This window comes from Galeopterus variegatus, unplaced genomic scaffold (assembly GCF_000696425.1).
Source record: "Galeopterus variegatus unplaced genomic scaffold, G_variegatus-3.0.2 Scaffold497, whole genome shotgun sequence".
NCBI lineage: Eukaryota > Metazoa > Chordata > Mammalia > Dermoptera > Cynocephalidae > Galeopterus > Galeopterus variegatus.
The window spans coordinates 132,282-143,204 of NW_007726608.1; the positions used below are offsets into that span (position 1 = coordinate 132,282).

The following is a 10,923-nucleotide window of genomic DNA, read 5'->3' on the forward strand; positions in this document are numbered from 1 at the left end:
TCTTAACTATTAGGAACAATCCCGAGATGAATTTAATTGCACATGTACCTTTATTCTCATATTTCCTGCAGGAATTTATTCCTTAAGATGAATCCTTATAAATGGAGTTGCTGGGTCCAGGTTTTTAATATCTATTTTCAGTTACGGTCCAATTCTCCTCTACAGTTTAACCAATTTAGACTTCCTCCACCCATACGAGGTCAGATTTCCCCTAACCAGCACTGGGCAAGAACATAAGGATTTCCTAGGCAGTTGGGCTTGACTCTCAGGAGTTGAAAGGTGGAAGGTTTGCTTCAGAAAAAGGGGAAGGGTCAAGGTTCAGGTCCCTGTACCACCTAGCCACCAAAAAGAAAAGGGGGGTGGGGGATGGGGCGCAATGTGGGCAATTGCTTAAAGATATAAGGTGTAGTCTGCCACAGTGACCTGGGTTAGAAGCCTGGTCCTACCTAAGTGACCTTGGGCCAAGAGTTTAACCTTTTTGGTTCCCTACCTGTGAAACAGGAATGAAAATATCCTTGTTGCAGGTTTGGGCAGAGAAGGAGTTAAGTTACAACTCCATGTAAGAGAATCTCTTACAACACTGAATTAAAGAAGCAAAGCACAGAAGCCTATCATACAGAGGGCAGAAAGGTCAAAAAGAGGCAGAACTAAGAGATATTTGAGAAATGTTCTCTGAAAGAGAAGCAAGGGGATGACTGACACAAAATTCAGGAAGTGGCCACCTGGGTGAGCTGGGAGGATTTTGGGTTATACTCTAGGTCCTACCCAGTGAGAGGTGTGCAGGTTTTTACTCCATGAAACTGTATAAATGTTTTATGCACATACATATGCTTCACAAAAAAGATTACAGAAAACACCACCATGAGAAACCTCATAAATGAAGATTCAGAGAAACATTTCAAATGTGTTAAGAAATATTAGTTTTATTTAACCAGTTTTCACAGCTGAATATTTATTCTATAAAAACTTTACAGATTGTACAGTTTATATATAGTTCAAACTACTGAACGAAAAAGTAGGTCCCACAGATGCAAAAATACTGTACCAATCAACCCAAGGTAAAGGCAAATTTACACACTGTACAGCTCTCCATGTGACTGGGGAGGTGGTCAGTTCTAAGTATAAACTTCAAAACTGTACAAAAATAAGGGTTTGATTTTACTTCGTTCTTCATACATTCAATATGATTGCAAGCTCAGAAGCCTAACTAATAATAGGCGTCTGTAGTCACGAATCAGTCCCCACTCCTGAAAGGAATGCACACGTCTACGCACACAGGGCACTCTTAGACACCGTACTATACGCATATACTGTATAGACATAAAAGCAGAGACCAAAAACATTAAATGTCAGATATAAGGTAGTTCTTTTTGTTTTGAAAGAAGTTTCTGCATTTAATAGTGTGCCAAAAGAATTTTAACTTATTAAATAAAATATATTCTAAGTAAACCTAAAAATTACACTTTATAAACATAAAAATATTTTTTTGGTGTGATACATCAATCATATCTGCAAATAGAAAACCAAAACTGTATATAAAGTGGTATTTCTCACCCAGCAACAAGAAGCACTTATGTAGTTATTTTTGAAAGGGGTCAGAAAAACTATTTAAAACCAACTAAGCCTAACTTATAACTTAGATATTCATACTTAAGCTATTTAGTGATTCACTAATACTGCAAAACAAGCTTTCTTTTAGAGAGACAGTGGTTTCTTCATGTTAACTGGGTAAGAACTGGACATATTTAAAAAAGGGAGAATCAGCTGATATTTCAGCACGAATCTGAAGTGTATGTTTGGGTGGGGGTATGCACATTGGTGGATTTTTCATCAGAAATATTTATCCTAAAAGATAAGTCTTACTTCTGATTTAGAATTTTCCATCTCTGAGATATTTGTACCTTCTTGGAGGTAAAGCCCAACATCTCAGATCTTTCTGTATCTCAATTTGGGGCAGGGGAGGTAAGGCTGGCTAATATCTCTTTAGAATCTGTTCTAGAAGGAAAAAAAAATGAGAAAAACAAACATTATTCCAGACTTTTCTGCCACCCAAAACCAACAAAACACAATTCTTTTCTTTTTTAATACAGTACTAGCCAAAGAAAACAAAAATTAGAGCTTCCAAGAGCAGTCTAGTGCTTACCATTATACTTTTATACTTGTGTGTATATAAGTATAAAATAATGACGTTTGGACAAAGGAGCTTTGAAGTTATTTATTTTAAAGTTACAGTACTTAAAAACTCCTTGATAATAAACAGCTTGGATGTTTCCAGTACTGTTTCCAAGCATGAGCTACAGGTGAACTTGTTTTAGGCTGTGAAGATGGATTAGGGCAACTTAGAGCCACCAACGTCCTGCTTAATCCAATTCCAGTGTCACTAGCAGGCAGCCTGCCAATCAAAACTCATCAATTTTCCTCTGCAAGTACTTTAACATGGAGTCCATCCCTTGGGCAGAGCCCCAGATTTTCTTCAGGACCTCGCACTCCCTCTCGTTGGCTTGCTCCAGCTCCATCCTCATGTTACAGCGCACAAGGGCTTTGGACTCCTCCAGCACCTGCACCAAGCAACAGCAGGCAGTGAGCAAGGTGTGTGTTTGCAGAAACTGGCCCTGTTTCTCCCCTAAATCTATGCAGGCAATTATCAAACGTGAGTAATTACCTGTTTTTCACAATACATATGAGGTCTAATACATATGCAGTTTGAGTGTCCCTTATGGGAAACGCTGGGAACCAGCAATGTGGTGGACTTTTTCAGATTTTGGAGTATTTGCATGTACATAATGAGATGTTTTGGGAATGTAATCCAAGTCTAAACATGAAATCCATTTGTTTTATATATGTATCTATATGTACAGACTGAAGGTAATTTTACTTTTAATAATTTTGTACATGAAACACATGGCCCGTCATATGAGGTTAGGTGTGGAATGTTCCACTTGTGGCATCATGTTAGCGCTCAAAAAGTTTCAGATTTTGGAGCATTTCAGATTTAGGGATGCTCAACTTAAATAAAGTATATTTCACAATAGATGCTGGATAAATCCTCAACTTCAAAATGGCTATTAATTTCCTTAATGGAGCTGCCAAAGAGAAAAAAAGGCTGTTAAGCTATTTCAAAAGAGAGCTAGGCTGTCTGCACCTGGCGCCTCGGCCCCAGTGCTAGTGCTGGACCAGTGTAGACCCCTGAACTGGACGTCAACTCTGTTGACGATCAATGAAAACGCTGACAATGCCTGCTGGGGGTATTTTCTCAACAGCATTTCATTTTAATAACGAGGATTGTTCACATGTCTGTGAGAGTTTACACAGAAGTGTAAACTCATTAAAGTTATCATTAAACAACATTTCACCCTTTGCCAGATGTAATTTTGTTAGATAATTATTCAGCACATTTATTAAACAAAACCTTAAGCTCACTGTGGGGGTGGGGAAAAACTAAACGTCATTATATGAAAGGGCTTTGGAAACACTAAAGTATTATATAAATGCTGGTTGTTATAGGACATTTTAAGCTACTACGTTTCAGACTGAAGTCCATTCCTTTAATTCTCAGTATGTGCAAAGGGAGGATGTGGTAGTGGATCTGGGACAATGCGAGTGTGGCTTCTGGCGGTACCTCATGTGAAGGTGCCTGCTGAGTGCAAAGGTCCGGAGGACGTGGGAAGCACTGTCAGATCTGACACTGAGCATTTTTTTTTTCCTTTTTGTCTTTTTTACTGACCGGTAACGGGATCGCAACCCTTGGTGTCGCGCCCGTACCGGGGACCGGCAACGGGATCGCAACCCTCGGTGTTGCACCCGCACCGCGCTCAGCCAGTGAGCAGGAACTCTTCCACATGGGATCCAGGCGCTGCTGCGCTCCCAAGTGGCGCACTCTCCAGTGCGCCACCGGGCCGGCCCTGACACTGAGCTTTCTGGAGGAAAAGGTTATGTTTTTTTTTTTTCCTTTTTGTCTTTTTTACTGACTGGCAACGGGATCGCAACCCTCGGTGTTGCGCCCGCACTGCGCTCAGCCAGTGAGCGGGAACCGGTCTCCATATGGGATCCGAACCATCAGCGGGAGCACCACCGTGCTCCCAAGCGGCGCACTCTCCAGTGCGCCACCGGGCCGGCCCGAAATGGTTATGTTTTTAAAAAAGTAACATATGTAAGAGAACAAATTAGACGTACAACTGGGTTACATGAGGCAAGCTCCTTAATCCGAACCATGACTTCCTGGGTGAAGGTCCCAGGCCAGAACACCTGGGAGACCAGGCCCTTGCCACATGCCTCCTGCGCGGTCAGCTTCCGCCCACTGAGCAACATTTCATTTGCCTGAAAGGAAGAAGAATTGATGGGATATGAGATGTGGGGGTAGGCAGGCAGAGAAGACCCATCCCGAAAACCCATCCCTCAAAAATGCACACTGAGGACAGACATTTGAAAATGCCACCATGTTCTCTGTGGCCACTCAGCATAAACCTTGTGCAAGACACAGTCAACTGGGCAGGTGGGAGATAACACACTGGGCCAGTGATTTTTAAAAAATGAATGTGAAAAGCTGATTTTATGATGTTATACAGAATCACATGGACTCAGAAATCCACCTTTCCAACCAACTGAGCTAGCTGGCCAGCCCAATTTGAGGTTATTGACATAACTTCCTCTCCTGCGCCTGCCTTCCTCCTACTAAAGCCAGCTCTTCCCATGTATGAACTCATTTAATGCACAAATGAACCCTGGGAAAATGAACCATAAAGCAAGGCTAGGTAATTTGTAATTTTAAGGATTTGAGCCAGACACTGAACTACAACACAATATTTTCTGAATCTGAGAGAGGCCAAGGGTGACTTGTTCAAAGCATACAGAAAATATGTTCTAATGGCAGTGAATGTTTCTGCTGGAGTATACCTTGGAGGCCACATTTTATTGCTTAGAAATTAAAATAAGAAACGAACAGGACCTAAACGTGTCCAAAAATCACTGTAGTCTGCTCAAGCAGGTCTGACTATAGTTACTTCACCTGAAGAAAGTTAACATTTGTTTTTGTTTTTAAAAATACATATGCATATCTATATGAAATTGATTAACTCCATCCTGGGTTCTAGATCACCTAAGGTCTCAGCACAACGTGTATGGATTTTCCATCACTCAAAAGGCTCACAGATGCTGAGATTGGGGGAAAAGGGGAGATTATGTATCTGACAGACTCCACACTAGCCTAACGTGCCACTTCCTGCCTGTGGTTTATCTTGTACGGTTCATCTTCCTGAAGCCTCCTATGGTCATGAAGAAGATTCGACCATGAGCTTTGGGGGCAGGTAAAACACACTTTGGTGGGCAACTTCTTTTTCCAAAAGAGGCAAAATCACTGTTAGGAAAAGGCCCTGGAGTTGTGAAGTCCTCTCGGCTGACAGTGCCCTACACCTGCAGCTAACCTGCAGGGGAGACGCACAGGTGAGACACACAGACGAGAGCACACAGGACCCAGCTAGCCCAGCAACAACTGTGTGGCTGGTTCACCATCCTTTCAACACAGACAGAGGTGGGACATTAGTGCTCGGGACAGGCTTCACCCAAGAAGGGTTTGCAGGGTTCTCAATGCCCCCCAAAGCGGAGCCTGTTATGTGCACCGAGTCTTGGAAAAGTGATGAGTGTATGAAGAGTTTGGGGATGTTTTACAGAAGCCCTGAACAGAACAGGCCCTCCTCAGTGAAAAGAGGGCCCACTAATGATGAATTTAGAAACTGGCCTCCATCTTCCTGCTCCAGTGACTCAGCGGGAGGCGTGCCATGGGACAGAATTTCCTTTCCTAGACTACACTTCTTGCATTCTCAATGCTCAGTGATGACCACAAGGCTAAATCCCTCAAGTTCAGCAGGAGGCATGTCCCCAGATGCTGCTTCTCTGCCCTGCTGGTCACTTCTATGCACGCTATCTTCTGCCATCGGGAGGTCAACGTGCAGCCTGTCTCCATTTGCTGACTCCCTCAGGCCTGGCCCTCCCCTCTAGTCACCACGGCCAGTCTTCCTCCTTGGAGTCTGGCAGCCCCAGCCCTGCTTGTCACTGAGATGCCTCCCTGCTGGTACCCTTCTCTGTTCCAGATGGTTGGCTGCGCAGGCATTTCTGAATCTACCCCGGGCTATGAATGACAGGACCAGTTCAAGGCTGCTGGCGCTCTCTCAGGTAAACACCGGCAGTGGGGGGACTTAAAACTACAGTCATCAAAAAAACAAAACTATTAAGAAAATTCCCCTGGTAAGATTAGCAGGATGAAATACGCTCAGTTTGTACTGACAGTCAACTCTGTATCACAAATATATGTAATCAATTATTTCAATTAATAAAATAAGCAAATACACTCAATTTGAATGAGCACATTCTCATACACACAATTTTCAGTAGTTCTAAAATGAAAGGTTTTAAACTTCTATTCAAATAACAGATTCACAAATATGCAGTCACTGGGAAGTTTAAAGTGGCAGAATTAACAAGGGACTAAATGTAGACAACCTGCAAAAGTACCTGACGCGATCAAAACAAAACTGTATTTTGTTTATTTTTGGGCAGTTGGCCAGTACGGGGATCCAAACCCTTGACCTTGTGTTATAACACTGTGCTCTAACCAACTGGGCGAACTGGCCAGTCCAACTATTTTTAAACGTCATTATGTAACCATCCAAATGGGAAATGCCAGAGGAAAGGGAAATAGAGTTGTCTTTTAGTTCAGCCAAAACGACTGCATTAAGAGGTACAGTGATGACACAGGCCAGCCTGAGTGGGCAGGAGCAGCGGTGGCAGGGGCTTTCCTCTTACCCCCTCAGACTGTCTCTAAACTCCCCGAGAGTGCGGCTCTTACTGGTGAGCTCAGGTAAGGACGTCAGCCGCGCACCGGGCACCTCTCCAGCCTCCCACCTGAGCGGGACCCAGAGAGCCGCAGGGTTCACTAATGGCGGCCTGCATTCCTATCGTTGGGTGTCCTCTGTGCTTCCGTCAGTGAAGGCTTCTTCAAGTGTCAGAGCCCAGAACACTCATGAGCACACAGGCCCCTGGGGGTGGTCCCTGCAGCATCTGGCCCGTAGCAGGAGCTCCATGAATGTTCACTGGGGAAGAGCAGACCCCGAGGCTAATTTGCACAGCCTGCCCGCGCCTGCAGCACACGCCCTGGAGGAGAGAGCTTGCACAGCTCAGTTCACCCATGTGCGCTTTTTATCCCACCACCATGACCCCTGTGGCTTCTCTTCCTTGCAGTTCTGTGCATACCAACTGGGCAAAACCAGGCTAGCATCAGCTCTGCCTCAGGCTGCAGAAAGCTCCAATACACCAAAAGCTCATGAGAGGAACTACATTACTAGGTAGTCGCTTCCAACTAGAGCTGTCACAGTACAAGTCACCTCAACAGCTTTTGTTCACTTTCTGTAGAGGCTCAACCCCCATTCACGAGGTATGGGACGGTCACTGCATGAGGCGTGAGTGCCTTGCTCTTGCTCAAGAGCATGGCTGCCCACCCCGGGCACGGGAGGGCTTGTGGCCAGGCAGTTCTTTGCTTGGGGTGTCCTGGGTGCTGTTGGAGGCTGAGCAGCACCCCTGGCCTCCACTGACTAGCACCTCCTCAGCAGTGACAACTAAACCGTCTCTGGACACTACCATGTGTCCCCCAATGTGCGGGTGGGGCGATGAGAACAGGTGTTCAAGTGGTACCATTCGGTCCAAGAGGATGCAAAAAGCACCCATTTGTTGAGGCCTGTCGCAAGAGCAGCCTTCATTCTGCAGTGACGTCAGGAATTTATGGGTCTCCCTGAGCAGTGACCTCTAAGACCTCCACTCCCAAGCAGTATTTGGCCCAAAGGCTCTTCTTCCCAATGTCTTTGCCTGAAATGTGTTTGAACGTCAAGTCTGTTTAACATTTTCCCCAGATCTGCCCCTCCTGTGGGTCTGACTGACATCACACATCTATGTAGCCACACAGTGAGAGAGGGCATGTTTCCATCTCCTCTGGAGAAACAACTCCATATGAGTTCAGGGTGATGTTACCGATAACGATTCTCTGCAGAACAGGCAGTAACTAGTAGGAAACTATTTTACAGTAATAACTGAAAATGAACTTGAAGTAACTTTACTGATGATAACAAGTGCTGTGTTGGGTGGGTGCAGGACGGTGAAAAGAACAAGACAAGAGACTTGGACACGTACCCCATGTCTGCATCCTGTGAAACACTGAACACCAACTGGGGTGGATGCAGACACGCCTAGTGCTTGTCGGGGCACCCGAGTCTCTGGGGCCATGCCAATGGCGGAGCGCACCAAGGCTCCACTGTGCCCCCCTCCCAGTCCTGCTTCCTCTTTCCCTTCCATGGACGATGACACATAATCCACCAAATCCTACTTCCCAAATCCATCTCAGCTTCCAGAGAAACCAACTCGTGACAGCTGGGAGTTGGAGACAGGGCGAGGAGAGGGACTGCAGAGCTGGATGTTCCCCAGCTGGCTGGCAACAAGGAACCCCTCACCCGTCCCTGCACTCCTGGGACACTCCTAGAAGCACGGAGTAAATGGGGCCTGGCCCCCAGTTGAGTTTAGAGTGAAGAGCAAAGGCCAGGACTGCTGTGGCCAATGTGGAGGACAGGAAAAGATGCAATGTGGAAGTCACAGCGAGTGCGAGAGGGAGGATGGCAGGGCAGCCCCAGAGCCCTGGAGCAAGGCCGTGCTGTCCACAGTAGGGAAGGATGTGCCTGGAGTACTGACTGGGCCCTGGGAGGGACGAAGAACCTGACTGGCCACAGGGCACCAAATGACCATGCACGGGAAACATCCATCACAATCTGAGTTCCATCAGACCCACAGCGTGAGGTTGGCAGCCACACTGGAGCCTTACCCAGCAGTGGCAGATGCACCTGGTCATCCAGCTGGGGTAGGAGCAGACGTGGATTGAGCTTAGAGGATCAATGACCCACAGCAGGGTGAGTGGCCTGGGTGGCTGGCAGGGCCTCAAAGATTGGTGACGAGCAGGTAAAGACGGGTGTGGCGGTGGGTGGGGAAGGGCAGAGTGTTGTATCACGTTGATGTCTACCAGGGAGCATCCCCCGCAAAGGGGAACTGGGCAACTACGTGAGACAGCTGGTGCTGGCCACCCCAGCGCTAGTGTGACAGACATGTGAACCGAGTGGCCGCATGCAAGGGATGATCAAGAGCACAAACTCCAACTCATCAAGGCTGACTTAGCTACTGTGGCCGCAGGATGCCCGGCCTGCCAGCCAGAGATACCTGTGCAACACCATCCCTGGAGGCCAGTCCATTGGTGACACATGGAGGCAAGCTGACCGTCCTAATAGGGATGGACACTCCTTCTGGGTGTGCCCCACCTCAGGTCCTCAGGCAGCTCCCATCCCTGAGGCTCGTGGAGGGTCAGGGGTACTGGCGTGGGTGCACCTGACCAGCAGACCATCATCACCAGAGAATGTGCAGAGAAGCCAGGGCCGTGTGGTCCTCTGGCTGGGTCACCCATGGCACCCATGGAGGCTACCAGCCTGGTGGGGCAACAGCAGGGCCGGGGTGGGGGCAGCACCAGGTTGGAGGGGCGCTCCATGAGGAAGGGCACCATCTTCCAACGTGTAGTATACACAGTGCACCAAGGACCTCTATGTGGTGCCGAGTCCTCTGGGAAATGGGATGGAAGCAGGTGGCCCTGGTCCTCCCCTGCCTAACTGTAGCAGTAAGTGGAAGAGTGCAGAGACTCTGGCCACAGTAGGGGGCAGTGACCAGGCCCCAGGCCCCTCGGGGGCAGGTGTCCCACCACCGGGAAGGCCACTGGGGCCAGCAGAGGGGGCAGGGCAGGTGGGGGGCAGGGCAGCGTTGAGGCTGGATGTGGTAGCTGCATTCTGTCCTACTAACCTTCCTCCCTCTATTTATTTATTTATTTTAAACTTTCTGTTTTTGGAATAAGTTCAGACAATGAAACAATTACAAAAGTAGAACAGCATTTCCATAAACCCTTCACCCAGCTCTCCCCGCGTTGACACACTGTATAGCATTTTATGGTAATCAAAACCAGAAAATCCTACCGACACCATGCTACTAACTAAACGGCAAACCCCATACTAATTTTGCCTGTTTTCCCACCTGTGTCCTTTCTCTAACCTGGGATCCCACCCAGGGTCCCACCCTGCTTTGAGCTGTCAGGTCCCCACCGTCTCCTCCCATCAGAGATGTTTCCTCAGTCCCTCGGTGTCTCTGAGACCCGCCGTCGTGGGGGAGCGCTGCTCAGTGTCTGCAGGCTGCCCTGGTCTGGTTCTGGTTTGTCCAACACCCGCTCATAAGTAGACCAAGGAGACCTACGTCTAAACAGGACTCCCTCAGAGCATCGCACGGGGCATACCAGGGTCGATACGTCTTGTTTCTGGTGAACCGTGACCACTCACTAAGATGCTGCCTGCCAGGTCTCTCCACTGTAAAGTCACTCCTTTTCCCACTGCAAGTAATGAGAGGATGCAGATACCCTTTTTCTCATTACACTGTGGAGGGTTAGAAATGTTGATTCTCATTTGATTTTTAGAATAGGGTTTTTAGGTAAATACACGTATGGGGCAAAAGCCCTAGGGTAAGAGGTGACAGCCTACAGCCAGAGGGCAACAGCCCGCCTGTTCAGCTCTAATCACTGCTCAGGTATGGGACTGTATACGTTAGTGATTTTAGAGCTGACAGGTGGTTGTCATACCAGTCCTGTTAAGAGATTTTAAGAATTGCTGGGCCGGCCCGTGGCTCACTCGGGAGAGTGCGGTGCTGATAACACCAAGGCCGCGGGTTCGGATCCTATATAGGGATGGCCGGTTTGCTCACTTGGGAGAGCGTGGTGCTGACAACACCAAGCCAAGGGTTGAGATCCCCTTACCGGTCATCTTTTAAAAAAAAAAAAAAAAAAAAAAAAAAAAAAAAAAAAAAAAA

At 47.2% G+C, this 10,923-nt stretch overlaps 1 protein-coding gene across 1 annotated transcript in view; it reads right to left on the minus strand.

Annotated features, from left to right (window-relative positions):
• Window positions 1–903: 903 nt before the first annotated feature.
• The window catches only part of CDYL (chromodomain protein, Y-like), a 65,005-nt gene continuing 54,985 nt past the window's right edge, over window positions 904–10,923 (minus strand). The window contains exons 5-6 of the mRNA XM_008569444.1: window positions 4,174–4,317; window positions 904–2,558 (exon numbers count right to left, since the gene is read on the minus strand). Coding sequence (XP_008567666.1) covers window positions 2,400–2,558; window positions 4,174–4,317 — 303 coding nt within the window. The 3' untranslated portion in view covers window positions 904–2,399. The remainder of the gene's footprint in view (window positions 2,559–4,173; window positions 4,318–10,923) is intronic.